Source organism: Vulpes vulpes, chromosome 15 (assembly GCF_048418805.1).
Source record: "Vulpes vulpes isolate BD-2025 chromosome 15, VulVul3, whole genome shotgun sequence".
Lineage (NCBI taxonomy): Eukaryota > Metazoa > Chordata > Mammalia > Carnivora > Canidae > Vulpes > Vulpes vulpes.
This window is the reverse complement of record NC_132794.1, coordinates 94864891-94880997: the sequence shown is the minus strand read 5'-3', so window position 1 is coordinate 94880997 and position 16107 is coordinate 94864891. Positions and strand designations below refer to the sequence as shown.

Sequence of the window (16107 nt, the reverse complement as noted above, 5' to 3'; positions counted from 1 at the left end):
ATCTTCACCCAACTGTTCCTCATGTGCTCCAAACTCACATAAAAGCATCACGTCACTGGGGCACCTGGGTGACTCAGTCAGCTAAATGTCCAACTCTTGATTTTGGCTCAAGTCATGATCCCAAGGTCATGAGATACTGTCCTGCATCAGTGGGCCTCAGCAGGGCCCTCACTCAGCAGGGAGTCTGTTCCTCCCCCTGCTCACTTGCTCTTGCTCTCTCTCAAATAAATAAATATATATTTTTAAAATCACACCATTAGTATCCCTCAAGCATGCTTCTCTGACATGATCCTGCTAAGGGCAAGGCCATCTCCTCCCTGCTCTGGAACCAGAAAGCTTCTCTCCTCCTCATTCCCACTACATCCTATTAGTCACCCATTCTACTATTCAACTTCCCAAGTACCTTTTGAATCTTTCCTCTTTGAGATCTGTTACGTCTGGTCTAGAGAACCGCAGTACTCCTCAGTACTCTTTTTTGTTTTGTTTTTTTTTTTTTTTTTTAAGATTTTATTAATTTATTCATGAGAGACACAGGGAGAGAGAGAGGCAGAGAGACACAGGCAGAGGGAGAAGCAGGCTCCATGCAGGGAGCCTGATGTGGTACTCGATCCTGGGTCTCCAGGATCATGCCCTGGGCTGAAGGCGGCGCTAAACTGCTGAGCCACCCAGGCTGCCCTGCAGTATTCTTTTAACTGGTCATCTATGGTGAAATTTCTCCCCCACCCTATTCACTTCCCACCTCAGGAGCCCGTCCTTTGTACTGTGACCACAATGGGTATCTGAATATAAATCTATTGTCAGCATTTTTTGCTTAACTAAGAAAACATTTTTTTCCAGTTCCCAGGGGCTATTAGGTTTCTGTCAGTCCCCTTTGAGCTTCTCTGATGATTCAAGAGATGCCCTAACCACTCTAGCTCAAGTCTAGAAACACTGGCCTCACAACTTGTAGAATGACTGCCATTTCACCAATATGCTATGCTCTTTCAGTAGTCCATGGCTTTGCACATACTGTTCATTCTACCTGAAAGACACTGTCCTCTGTTAACCATTATGTAACCTTTAAAACTGAGTTCAAGTATTCCCTGCAGAGACCACCCTAATAGCTCACAAGTATCTAATGAATCAGGAATAACAGGCTAAGCCTTCATTTCCCTGGATAGAGTGAATCATATTTTTCTCCACACTCTTTGGAAATCCTGTCCATGCCTCTGCCACTAGTCGCATGTTAGACTTATCTCTACATTTGAAAAACCCATGTTGCATTTGCCATTATCTTCTAGTACCTAGTTCTGAGCAAAGGGATAACAAAACTCTTTGAAAGCTCTCTAAGGCCAGTCTGACCTTGGGTTAACTCTAGAATTCTATTACTCTGATAGTATGTTCTGTTTTCTGGTCTGTATGTAGCCTTCTGATTGTCATACATAGCCAGTGGTGGTCTTGTGAGTCTGAATACCTGGTTAAGAAACCCCCTTGGTGGGCAAAGAACAAGCCCAGTGAATGATATCTGTATAGATTTAATGAGTGTTCCATCTATTATTCGTTAAAGAGGTCAAACTCCTGTATTAGAAAAATTAAGTATAAAGACAGGGCCAATTCCCATCCTCAAACACCGGATCCTGTCTTTCTGTCTTCCCCTGCCCCTTCCCTCCACCTTTCCTTCTCCTTATTCTTGTCTCTCTTTTGACAGAGAGATAATCCTTATATAACTGAAGAATGGTGGTTTTAACCCATAAAATTTTATTCTGGACCAGACCATTTGGTTCTTTTCTTTATACACTAACACATAAGCAGAGATACAGCCAACTTACTTTAACCAGAGCTCGCTTGATGACATTGCCAATATCTTGCCTCCACTCAGGAATGTCAGGGTTGTGGTAATCCAGGTTTGGAGAGAATGACAAAAGTTGGGACTGGAAATACTCTGCAATGACAGAAGATGTATGAGTAGGGCTGAGAGGGGGGTAGCAGGCTAGCAGATGTAAAATCATTGTGCTTTAGGGAAAAGTCCACTCTTCCATGTGGCCTCACCTAAAATTCCTTCCTATCTGTGTGTTTCTTGGCTTTTGAAAGAAGGTGAGACTTTGTGAATGGAAGTAGATTTATGCCCCCACCATGTAGGAGTTCCTAGCAGCTTACACCCTTCTTCTGGTAAAAGATATTACTTGAAATGAAAGTATGAAACCTCCAGAAAGAGGAGTCTTTGCTATTGTTGGTAGTATCATGCCGAGCCAACAACAAAGCATTAAGCTGGGCTCGATGGGATTGGAACCTTGCCTTGTCATCCCCTTGGTTCCTCTTACCTTCCTCCTAGGAACTGTTTCAGGGAATTGAATCAAAATCCCATGTGTAGGGTGTGGGTGATGTTCAGTTTCTTGACCCAGTTAGTGGGTACACAGTCTGTTTACTTTGTGGTAAGTCATGAAACTAAATACTTGTGACATGTGTGCGCTTCTGTATTAAATTTATACCTCACTAAAAGTGTGTGATTAAAGTAAGTCTTACAGGTCCCTGATGAGAGAGCCAGAGTATCAAATTTGCAGAGATGTAGAAAAAGGCATTCACCTGAAGTGAGGCTGAAGAAGTATGTTCTCAGTCAGAGGACTGCATACCTTAGTACAACTTTTTAGAAACCTCCATGTATAGTGGCAGTCTTTAGGGGCCTGGGGGAAGTTGTGTGGGAAGGTTCTAAAAGTAAAGCTTGATTTGAAATAAATTTAATAATTAGGAATGGTTTTCCAGGATTGATAACAGGATGGTGCCCTTATTATCCATTCTTCTTTCTAGTTCTGCCCTCATATTCTTAGCCTTATTCTTGAGACTTTGCAGCCAAGGATGTTAGAATTTTCCAACAATTGGTTATGTGTAGTTCATCTCAGTAACTCAGCTGTCAGTTCTGCAAGGTCAGAAGCCATGACTCCTCTTTTGAAATCACCAGTCCCCATGGTCACAAAGGGTCAGTGCTGCACAGGTGTTATAGATACCTTAGCAGGACATCAGATCTAGATGCTTCTATGACAATCTTTCTAGCTTAGAATCCTTCAGTTATGATATGTATTTGTCTAATGAGATACCCATCAGGCTGTGACGTAGAAATATCTTAGGGGATAAAAAGTGCTTGTCTATGCCCAACTGTGCCAGTTTCTCTCACAGCCTTAGTGTCTATTCAGGAACAAGGTAGAGTACGGAAAACTCTTGTTGACCTACATAATCTCCCCCTGGCCTGGGGAACTTCCAAAGCAGTCAAGGGATGCCAGGAGGGTAGGCAGAGGGGATTTCTTGGGCAGGAGAGGGCATCACAGAACAATTTTCAGTGCTTACCATGCACAGCAATGTCTTTTGTGTCCTGGATAAGGGCATTCCCAGCAGCCACCTGGACAGTGATAGTGTTGGTACCCTCAGCCAGGAATGTGAAGGAAATGCTGCTGTCCAAGGTGATTAGAGGCTAAAAGACAGAAGGAGAAATACCCATTTAGTCCTCTCTGGGATATCAGATTTTCTTCTTTTCTTACAAATCTCAGACTGTCACAAATCTGCATGGTATTTGTGTATCCCTAAGGGATCTGAACTTGAAACAAGAAAAAAGAAAATGACTTTTCATAGCTTCCAAAAACTATGATTATATCCACTATCCAGGAAGAGTATTAATACCCTTGAAATATACTGTAAAATGTAATCCTGAAAAGATACAGATAAGAATGGGCACTCTGGATTTTGCATGTCACTCTGTTCCTTCTCCTGGAGCAAAGTAGAAGCAACATTTGTAACCTATTCCCGCTGGCTCTGGGAATAGATCATTTATTTCTCTTCTCCTCCAATATTGTGTGGCACTTGCATTTCCTCCTGTATTCTCTTGGACTGTAAGACCTTTCAGAGACATGGTCACATTTTATTTACTTCTGCATCACCCATCCTTGGCACATTGCTTTCATATATATGTAAGGTGGATGTATAGTCCAACCACTGGCATTTTCTTTTATTGTATCTGTATATTCCACTTCAAAGCATTCCAACATTTTAAATAGGTTGGAAAATATATAAACACACACATCTGTGACCATTTTAATTCTATTTTTCTTTTTCTGCTTTATTTTCCTGATAGCAACATACAGGGGCTTCCCAAGGATAGAGAAATACAGAATATATTACTTTCCTGAGTATTTGGATCTTGATAAAAGCAGGTGCCTATGGAGAGAAGAATGCAGATCCTGAGGTCAAAGAGTCATTATTCAGTTGTCATCTTAAGGCCTATGCCCTTCCAACTTCCTGTCATTTGCAAGGTATAACATAACAGTAGGAAGCTGCTCTAAGGCACCTCTTAGAGATGCCACAAAAACAGATGAGCAGACTCCTTCTCTTCTTCATGTGTCATGACAGCAATGGGCTAGAGACCAAGAATGTAGCCAGGTGGGGATGCATAGAGCAGCTCTTTAAGGGGATGGGGGTGGGCCAGCACACTCAGGCATTCCTAACTGAACATGGCCTAGTTGTGTGTGCCAGAGCCCTGCAGAGGCTCAAAGATGCAGCTTTCAGACAGTGTCCCTGCTGCAAGACTAGAATTTTTTTCTAGCTCGTAATTTCCAACTGGGCCTCTGAAACATAATTTGATTTCTTCTGCTTTAAAATTCTGGAGTCAGACAGGCTACTATTGCACCACAAGTATTATGCTAAGTGAAATAAATCAGTCCGAGAAAGACAAATACCATATGATTTCATTCATATGTGGAATTTAAGAAACAAAACAAATGAGCAAAGAGGAAAGCAGGGTGTGTGTGGGGAAACCAAGACACAGATTCTTAACTTCAGAGAACCAAATGATGGTTATTAGAAGGGAGGTGGGGGGGGGGTAGAAGGGATGGGTTAAATGGATGATGGGGATTAAGGAGTGAGCTTGTTGTGATGAGCATTGGATGATGTATGAAAGTGTTGAATCACTGTATTGTACATCTGATACTAATATTGCACTGTATATTAACTAACTGGAATTTAAATTTAAAAACTTTAAAAAATAAAATGAAATAAAATTATGTAGCTCTATTATTTTATGACCAGGCTGATAGCTGGAGTTGGGCAAGATTAGAGATGTGACATACTTTCTTCTCTGTTTTCTACATGAAAGAAAGAAGTGAGTATAGAAATGAGGGCACTTGTGTTAAGCACTGAATATTACATGTAAAGGATGAATCAGTAAATTCTACTCCTGAAGTCAATATTACAACATATATATGCTAATTGACTAGAATTTAAATAAAATAAAAATTTAAGAAATAGATACACTCTTTCCTTTAACTAAGAGCAGACACCAGAGTTCAAGTATTCTTAAGGCTCAGTGACATTACACACAAGGGTGTGGTCTTCTGAATTAAACAATGAATGAGTTGTAAGTAGGTTCTGTGATGTACATCAACTCCCATAGTCTGACAGTGGCTGTTGAGTGTCCTGAGTTGAGAAGGAAGCTGATGTCAAGTAGGGTTCAGCATACCAACGTTGGCCAAGGCAGTGGAACAACACGTGTGCCACACAGTTGCCAGTTCTAGTGTAATAAGAACAAAGTCTTGAAACTCTGGCTTTATTCAATTGCTATTATAATAAATTACCTTTAGCAATTATTCAGGAATCAGAATATACAGGATTGATGAATGGGTTAAGGCAAACTTTCTAGTCCCTACTGGTTACCCCATTCAATCTTATCTGTTAGGAGACCTTCATTATCTTCATTATCTAGTCATATTCTTTGGAATGAAAATGAGATACCACAATATACCCAACAAAATGGCTAAATTTTCTTTTAAAATGATAATATAAAATATTATTAAGGATGCAGAGTAACTGGAACTCTCATACATTTTTTGGGGGATGTAAAATGATATAACCACTTAGGAAAAAGTTTAATTTTGCAAGAAACCTCAATAATTTTTCCAAAGTAGATGTACAATTTTATATTTTATATTTTATGACTTAGCAATTGCAGTCTTGAGAATTTAGTCAAGAGAAAAGAAAATGTATGTCCACAAACAAACAAAAATGTTCACGGAAGCCAATTCATAATAGCCCCAAACTGGAAACAGCCCAGGAATTCATCAATGGGAAAATGAATGCACAAGCCACAGTATATCCATACAATGAACACAAAAGCAAAAAACAAATGATATATATAACAGTATGAATAAATCCCAAAACTAGAAGTGAAAGAAGTCTTATATAAAAGAATTCATATGGTATAATTATATATATGAGGTTCTAGAACAGGCAAATCTAATCTCTGATAGAAAAAAAAGGAGTGGTTGTTTTGGGAATTGGAGGTGGGTACCGACAGAGAAAGAGAATGTGAGAACTTTCCAGAGTGATGGTACATATATTTGGTACATATATTTTGACAGGAGTTTGGGTCACATGTGAATGTCTTTGTCAAAACTCAGAAAGTGTACATTCTGGATTTGTGCATTTGATCACTGATACCACCATGGGGGAAAACGTATAAGCAAATACTGAACTCTAGTTAGTGATTTTCAAACTGAAACATTTAGGACAAAGTGTATTGGTGTCTAAAATTTAAAATGAGTGAAAAAAATAAGATTAATTGATGGATGGACTGAAGAACAGAGAGATAATCAGACGTGATAAAACAAAAATAGTAAATGTTAATGGTAGACTACAGAAGGTGGGTATGTAGATGTTCACTGTAAAATTACGTCAACTTTAGTGTATGTTTGAAGTTTTCCATAATAAAATGTTGGGACAGAAAACATGAAATAAATAGTCAATGTGATTTTATTTTCCCTAATTCCATGAATGACTCTCTCTGACCATGGCTGTTTTCCATTGTCCTCCATATTGGATCCCTGTTCTCAAGCTGTCATCTTCCCACCTCTCACTACCAGGTATTTTTCTCTCTTAACAGTTGTCTCTTCATGAAACCTTCACTATTTCCCTGTCATGGAATTTAGAGGTCCATGTGCCCCCCTCTCCTTTCTTTGCATACTCTTGTAGCCTTAGTCTAGTTGGTACTCTGTCAAGCAAAGGCATCACTTTTTTAAAAAAAATAAAAAGATTCATTTATTTATTTTTGAGAGAGAGAGAGCATGCAAGCAAGTGGGGTGGGGAGGGGCAGAGGGGGAGGGAGAGAGAATCTCAAGCAGACTCCCCACTGAGTGTGGAGCTTGACACAGAGCTCGATCTCACAACCCTGAGATCCTGACCTGAGCTGAAATCAAGAGTTGGATGCTTAACCAACTGAGCCACCCAGGTCATCTCTTGTGAGATGAGTGGAATTCTTCTTGTTCCTGCAGATCTGCTCTTCTCTCCATCTGGCTGCTACCCTAGGAGATCCAGGAGCCAAACAAGGGTGCAGGGCTGCAGGACAAAAGGAATGCCATCTGTGGTAGGAGGGAGTGTGCCATCCTATCAGCCATTCAGGGCTCTGAGTCACAGCAAATAGTGCTGAATGGGAACACTTGGTCCCCAGGTGGCAGACCAAAGGCTTCTCTTCCATGCTAGGGAAGAGGCAGGAGCTAATTTTGTTTTCCGAATTGCCTTTGTTTTCATCAAGTGATATGGCATCATGGCTGATTTCACCTTCCTTGCAAAGCTGGATCACTCAATAGGATTTCTGAATTCTTTGTTGGCCACTAATATCTAGTGCGTAATGCTAAATTAAATCAAGTATTGTAAGGTTCATTTACTAAATCTATTAGGCAAGCAGACACATTTATTAAGCCAGACCTCTGTTAATCCAAGCAAATTGGCCTTTCAGAGCCCCACAAATCCAACTGGCGGATGATTGACTTCTCTGTCTCGGTGCTTTGTCCAAGCTGCAGGGCCAGCCCATGGTGAGACTCCTTGGAATAACACCTCATTCCCTACCCAGCTTGTGAGTTGCCTCCCTGCCCACAGAGAACCCTTATGTGCGACAGGTCACAGATTATCCACTGTGCCCAGAAATATATCGACAAAGCTCTGAGTGACTATTTAGTTATGAGATTTCTACTTGACTAATGGAACAAGGAGCTTCAGGGAAATCTTTGGATGCAGCCTACACCAGTTTCCCAGACGCTGTAAGTCAAGTTAATATTGAACATTATAAACCTCCACAGTTTAAATGTATATCTTGAGAAAAGCTGCCATTTCCAAATTGGACAGACTAAGCAATCACTATGCTTGCCTTACTTAAAACCTGCAACAGATTTATATGGTTACATGTAAAAAAGTGTTTATCATATGAAGTGGAAAAGGCAGAATGTATAATTGTGGATATACTATGATTAGAACTATGCAAAACAACCTAAAACATGTACAAAGACCAGAATAAAATAAAGCAAAATGGTATCTATAGATGTGTTACGACTATGGGATTAACGTGAAAATTCATATTTTGGGGAAAAAGTCCCCTCAATCACTCAAACCCTCTCTCTCTCTGTCTCTCTCTCTCTCACACACACACACATACACACATGCACACACACACACACACGTGCACACTCAAGACACATCTAAAAGCTCATCAAAAGTATTTCACTGTATCCCTGGGAAAGTATCTCTGTCCCTGAATCTCGTTCTATCTTCTGTAATCCTATCCTAAATATGGATTTCTAAGACAAACAAAAATCATCATTTCTGCTATTCAAAGCCAACTGTTATCTCTCTTCCCTACCTTTTAGGGTTTTCTCTAAATTTCTGCCCAAATGAATCCTGTGTTTTGTCTGAATCCTTCTACACAGAACACAACCATGTCTTACCTTTCCATACAAATCTCTTTCCCTTTCTCTGCCTCATTTCCACCATTTTTTCAGTGCCAAGTTAAGACCAACTTCATCCATGACTCATTGCATGATCAGCAAGGCGTATATCCACCACCACCTAGGCTGTTTGACTGGGCCGGTAATATTACATCCCTACCACCATACCTTAAAGTATTTATATCTTTATGTTCTCAAACAGATTATTTCTAAATGGAAACAAATGGAATTTACACTGATTTGCATTCCTCACAACATCTGGCACAAAATATGGGCTCTTGAAAAAGATCCACAGAGTTACTGATGCAATTTTGCATCTCCCTGGTAAGTTTGTTGGTTTAAAAGACTATTGCTGGATTTTAGGAATGCTTCTTCTCTTCTATTTGCTTATACATCACACTTGCTCACCATCGTTGCATTTCTGTCCATCATGCCTTCTCTTATAGACTATAATCTCTTTGAAGGTAGAGACAATGTTGTATGTGCTCCTCTATTCTGGAGAACACCAAGTGAAGGGCTAGATATAAAGGCAGGGGTGAATGAATTCTTCTTGAGAGGTTGATTTAATTTAGTTATTTGGGTGAACCCGCCTAATTCTTTTAGTTACCACACACACGCACACGCAACCATAAAACATTACTTTCTGAGGCTATTAGCCTAAGTGTTTTCTCTGAAAAATGGGATAATTTCTCCACCAGTAATGTCCTAATGATTAAATTAAATAATGTGTAGGAAGAGCCTCCTACAAAGAGCAGAAGTAGGAATAAATGCTCAAAATTAGTATTAGCTCCTTTTACAGATCAGTTTGCTATTCAAAGGGAACCAAAATAGCTCCAAAATAAGAGCGCTCACCAGAACACTCAAAGACACTCATTAATTTGCCAGTCAAATATGGCTCATTGGATCAATTATTGGGCAATGACGTCACCTTGATGTGTTTCTGGTATGGTGTTGGCAAGTAGCACTGCAAATATCCCTCTCTCAACTGGACCAAATAACCATTCTTAGAGGTCGGAGAGAAATCTATGGAACAGAGTCAGTTACATCATCAAGATTCTTAGCACATCTAAGTTACTAATATTTATTATTACTAATTCCTACTTGTTTATTATTAGTTACTAATAGTGATTACTATTACTATTCTGACATAATGACCCAAACTAAAGCATAGAGAAATTGCATGATTTGACTAAAAAAATATAGCAAAAAAGAATGTGAGTCTGGTCTGCAACCCAACTTTATCTTATTTCAAAATTACTCTATTCTGGGAATTTGTGCAGCACTTCATGCTCAAGCTCATAGATGAAATTCCTAAGTGAAGGAATATCTCAGGTCATCATCAAACAAAACTAAAACAAAACAAAGCAAACTATAATGTGATTCTGTAATTTAAAATTTACTCTCTCTTAATATGACATAATATAGATCAACTAGATAGATATTTCAAATAATAACTCAGTGATGTTTGTGAATTAGATATTCGTATCCTTGCTCTACATAAAGAAAAAACACTGAGATTTAGATCAGGAGATTTGTCAAAGAGAACACAGATAATCATTAGAGAAATAGAAACTTGGCTTTGCATCACTTTATCCACTTATGTGTTTATTTATCAAAATTTATTAGATACTAATCCAATAAAGGCTTTGAAATTCAGGTCTTATAATACTCAAAGAAAAAAGCACTGAAAGGGGAAAAATGATGCTGTAGAGAAATGCTGTGTCTCTGGCTCCTTGGGAGTTCTAAGTAACTCACTGTGTTGACAATGGCCAAGAACTGCCTCTTTGTGCATAGCAGCTTCAGTAAAGGTCACCAGGTAAATGAGCACTAACAGAAAAGAATTCCCTGGCTGGACAGCCAGAAGTTCTCAGGAGAAAAATGAGCTTAAAATCCTCTGTTTCTAATTTTCTCCTTCCAAAGGATCTTCTCTCTCTCTCTCTCTCTTTTCTTTCAGTTCACCATGTATGCCCACTGTTGATCAAAGCAGGATTTTAGAGTCTGTAACCTCTAGCAGACTAAGAGAGTGATGTCCCTAAAGCATTCTGGGGCTGGGGGTGGAACATGGTAGATGGAAGTTAGGAGACTTGGCTCTATAATTAATCAGATGTTTGTCCTTGGGATGCTCATCTCACACAGGGGACTTTTACTTCTCTAATGTACCAAATAGGGATCTTAATAACTAACTTCTGTATCTCTTGTCCTGGTGAATAATAAGCCCAGAAATCCAAAAGCATCACAACCTATTCTAAAAAACTGATTTGAAAGTATACAGCATGAATAATGTAAACAGAAAAGGGTCCCTTGGGTCCATATGTCTGGTTCTTTTATTAACCCATCCTAACTCCCAGTTTTCATTAAAAGCATCCATTTATTGAGTACCTAGTGTGTGCCAGGGAGATATATAGCATCTCACTTAGTTTTCTTTTTTTTTTCACTTAGTTTTCACAACAGTCGAGATGATATAGGCATTATTCTCTCCAGTTTGTGTTGAGTGAATTAAATTTTAGCTCAAATAACTTCATTAAGCTCACACAGCCAGTATTGTCTCTGTCACTTCAAGGTCCATATTTTCACCACCATATCATGCTGCCTCCCTAAGAAAGAGCAGGGGTGAATTATCTCCCACTCTTATCATGTACAGAGTAAAGTTCTTTTTGGTCACCTCAAACAAACAAAACTATCATTGTTCATTCTTTTTTTAAAAAAGATTTTAGGGGCTCTCTTCCTCTTCGGAGGCGGAGAGCCCGTTTGTGCAAACGTCCAATAAACCCTCTTGCTAATTGCATCTGCCTGTCTGGGGTCTGAGTCTCTGGGGCGTCCGCCGGGACACGCTGGCACCCCTGAGCCAGGGTCCAACATTTGGGGGCTCGTCCGGGATCCGAGACGCACCAGGCTCAATCCTAAAACCGGTAGGAGGTGAAGGCCCCGGTCTTTCAGCCAGGACCCCATGGGCACCCTGATCAGCTCCTGCAGACTCTCCTCACCGCGGAGGAGAGACAGCGCGTCAACAGAAATACGTCCCCGGGGCGGATGGGAGGCCAACCCAGCTGCCTAATGAAATCGAGGATGTTTTCCCCTTGGTTCGCCCGACCTGGGACTACGACACTGCTGCTGGGAGGGAGCGGCTCCGTCTCTATCGCCAGGACAGGCTAAAGGTGCTCCAGATTATCCAGCGCCAGATCTGGAAACCCCTTGCGGCTGCCTACCGCCCCGGAGACACAACCGGCCCACACCCGTTCCAGATCGGTGACTCCGTCTACATCAGGAGACATCAGTCCAGGACGCTTGAGCCCCGCTGGAAGGGCCCATACACTGTACTACTGACCACCCCAACCGCCTTAAAGGTAGACGGCCTTGCTGCTTGGGTCCACGCCTCACACGTCAAGCGCGCCCCATCAACGAGCACCGCTGACACCAGCCAGGACGGACCGGGCGAGCCACCCCAATGGAAGCTCCACCGCACCCAAAACCCGCTCAAGATAAGACTTGCAAAAATTGTTCAATGACAGTTGTTATATTCCTACCTCTCCTAGCGCTCTTCACCTCCGCCAAAGGTGACCCTCATGCCCTCAAAAAGGTTAACCTGGCAGGTACTAACATCTGGGGGTGAGGAGGTCTGGTCTATAACTAAGACCGCCCCCGTGGGAACCTGGTGGCCTAACCTATATCCTGACCTATGCAAGCTAACCATAGGGGCCCCTAGCCCATGGGACCTAGAGGGATACTTCGACACCTCTAGAGCCCCTAACCGAGAAAGCCCTCCAGGGCGACTGGGATTAGACCCATGGGGAGGATGTGGCACGCCTGACAGAAGGGCCATGCTAAGCACTCTTCCCTTTTATGTCTGTCCCGGGTACCACAGAGATCGCAGGCTAAATCCCACCTGTGGAGGAGGGGAATACTTCTATTGTAAAAATTGGGGGTGCGAGACTAGGGAGACACAGGATGAGAGGTCCTCCTCCTCCTGGGATTACATCACTGTCAAGGCTAACTATACTCACCCGGGGTTACCAGGAACTCTGCAATACTACCGCCCCGATTTTAGGGACTGACTCTTACCTGGAGCCCCAGCCGGGAACTTGGTGGGCATGCAACAAAGGCCTCACCCCCTGTGTGTCAGCTAAGGTTCTAAATAGCTCAAACGACTTCTGTGTCATGGTGCAGATCATACCCAGGGTGTTCTATCACCCTGCTGAAACTCTAGAAAATCAGTATGATGAACATCCCACCTGTTTTTGGCGCGAACCTGTCTCCCTAACCCTAGTCGTTATGTTGGGACTAGGGGTCGCTACTGGGGTGGGTACTGGCGCAGCTGCTCTGATCCAGGGCTCACGACGTTATATAGAACTCCAGGCAGCTGTAGATGAGGATCTACGGGCACTAGAGCAGTCCGTTTCTAAGTTAGAACAGTCCCTCACCTCACTTTCAGAAGTAGGACTTCAAAACAGGAGAGGCTTGGATTTACTACTCCTGAAAGAGGGGGGACTGTGTGCGGCCCTGGGAGAGGAATGCTGCTTCTATGCAGACCACTCTGGAGTCATCAGAGACTCCATGGCCAAACTCAGGGATAGGCTAAATAAAAGACAAAGGGACCGGGAGGCCCAGCAGGGCTGGTTTAAAAGCTGGTTTAATCAGTCTCCCTGGTTGACCACCCTAATCTCTACCATTATGGGCCCTCTAGTTATCCTGCTCCTGCTGCTAACTTTCGGCCCCTGCACCCCTACATCCTTAACCGGCTGCTCCATTTCGTCTGAGAAAGATTATCTATTACCCAAGCTCTGGTATTAACTCAACAATGTTGGGCCCTCCAAACTGAAAAAAATAAATGTTCCCTAAGATTTTAAGATTAAAATCAGCCCAAACAAGAGGAGGGAATGAAGAAACCTCCCCCCTTGTAAGTAGGGCCAGCCCTAATCCAGAGGCAGCCCATCCAGGCGCCTTCCTGAAATTTTAGCAACTAAAAGCATTCTGTTTACAATAAGAAAACCATTTCCCCCCACATCCTGATTGGAATGTCCCTGAATAGGTTCATGTTGACCCTCTGTGAAATCAATAACCTGAATGCTATGCGACTCCCGAGGTTCTTTTGTCTTTAAGAGGTTTTTTTTTCCCTTTTGCCTTTAAAAGATACCTGTAATTGCTAATGGGGCTCTCTTCCTCTTCGGAGGCGGAGAGCCCGTTTGCGCAAACGTCCAATAAACCCTCTTGCTAATTGCAAAAAAAAAAAAAAAAAAAGATTTTAGGGCAGCCCGGGTGGCTCAGTGGTTTAGCGCTGCCTTCATCCCAGGGTGTGATCCTGGAGACCCAGGATCGAGTCCTGCATCAGGCTCCCTGCATGGAGCCTGCTTCTCCCTTTGCCTGGGTCTGTTCCTCTTTCTCTCTCTCTCTCTGTGCCTCTCATGAATCTTTAAAAAAAAGATTTTATTTATTCATGAGAGAGAAGCAGAAACACAGACAGAGGGAGAAGCAGTCCTGCAGGGAGCCTGATGTGGGACTTCATCCCAGGACCCTGGGATCGTGCCCTGAGCCAGAGGCAGATGCTCAATCACTGAGCCACCCAGGCATCCTTGCTCATTCTTTTTTTTTTTTTTTTAAAGGAATTACTACACTTGAACTAAATATTTATTTCTACATTCTAGAGATGTCCAGCATTTCCAAGTCTGATATGATATCATTCTTAAATTATTTTTTTTAAATGAAAGGTCTTGGGGTGCTTGGGTGGCTCAGTTGGTTAAGCGTCCAACTCTTGATTTCAGGTTATGATCTCAGGGTCATGGGATCAAGCCCAATGTTGGGTTCTACACTCAACACTGAGTCGGCTTGCCCCTCTCCCTCTGTTCTTCTCCCTACTAACTCTCTCCCTCTCTCCTAAATAAATAAATAAATAAATATTTAAACAACAACAACAACATAAAAAAAAAAAAACATGAAAAGTCTAAGATGAGCAATGCCAATCACATCAAGAATGGCCAAGGAAAATCTGAAGATAGAATCAGGAATAAAGAAAAACATTAACCTCTTACATTTAGGGACCCTCAGCCCAAATATTCCCAGCTCCTATTTTATAAGTGTGGTCACTATTGACACAAGCGTCACCATTACAAGCTACTGGGAGTAGGAAGGATATGCCAAGTTGACAGTCTGGCCCTCTTAGCTCCCTTCTTAGAGACTTGGCAGCATCTGCACCATCCCACCATCTTAGGTTCATCCCTAAGATGAACCCTGACCTCCCTGGGTCACCTAGTAGGTCTTGGAGAAGGGTTCTTTACACGCATTACCCCATCTGATCTTCAAGTCCTGCATTTAGAGATCTAATTCATATTTCCAGAAGGAACCACTGGATGTCAGAGATGCACTTAACATTATATATCTTGTCAGTGGAAAGCCCAGGATTAAAACAAAATAAGGCAAATGAAGTTTTAAAAATATTGATTATGGAAGCAGGTTTCTCAAGGTACTCTTGCTTCCTTAGGATCGTTTGAACTTTCCCTATTATAATAATGAAATGGTAGAGAGGCGTATGTGGTATTCAATTATGTGGATCCGTAGCTTCATTAAGTACTTCCTACTGCTCACATCCCCGGTGCCCCCAATATCAACATGGCAGCTGGAGCACAGGAGAAATTCAGTAGAGATCTACTCAGACATGGATCAGAAAAGGCCAAACCTTTGTGCTATTGCCGAACCACCAGAAATAGGTAAGGGTCCCCAGTTGACTGGGCCACACAACTGCACTGACGTTGACCTCCTTATTTCTTATGGCAACAAATGGCACTCGGAGATGAACATGCTCCACCGGACCTGACAGAACAAAAAACAGTGTTAGTGTTTATGTTCCTGGAATAAACAAACTTTATCATACTCCCAGATTCTTAATCTTAACCCCTATTACTATAAAATATAATAAAACAAGGATCGCCAACTCACAAATGTTGAGATGTGTGTGTGTGGTGCTTGAAATAAAGCACCTTGAATAATGGGGAACTCAAATCAGGCTTCAGACTTTTTGAGTGACACCCGAGATGCATTTACATTTGATGTGCCCAACCATGAATGCTTATGAACCTCCAATCCAAGGCAAAGCTACTTTCCTAGACACTTAGCCAATAAATAGGGAGATAAACAGCAGTCTTTCATTTCTGACAATTAGTCTGTATTGTGAGGTGGGATCAGTGCATCATATGGAGGGCTCTTCCATTATCCCTGATTGTTAATTGGTCCCATCCTCTTCAACCGTCCACCATTGCGCCTTGTCATCTGCAATACTCTGTGGGTGTCGTTCGGAAGCTGGCAAAGCTGTTTTACAAAGAGGAAAATAGGGCATCCCCCTAAATCAAAGGAGAAACAAATGCCAGGTTCCCAAATAATAAAAAAG

General features: G+C 41.8%; 1 protein-coding gene across 1 annotated transcript in view; it reads right to left on the bottom strand.

Annotated features, from left to right (window-relative positions):
* The window catches only part of SORCS3 (sortilin related VPS10 domain containing receptor 3), a 586685-nt gene that overhangs the window by 12870 nt on the left and 557708 nt on the right, over nucleotides 1-16107 (bottom strand). Inside the window, exons 20-22 of the mRNA XM_072739947.1 lie at nucleotides 15400-15533; nucleotides 3319-3442; nucleotides 1809-1921 (exon numbers count right to left, since the gene is read on the bottom strand). Coding sequence (XP_072596048.1) covers nucleotides 1809-1921; nucleotides 3319-3442; nucleotides 15400-15533 — 371 coding nt within the window. The remainder of the gene's footprint in view (nucleotides 1-1808; nucleotides 1922-3318; nucleotides 3443-15399; nucleotides 15534-16107) is intronic.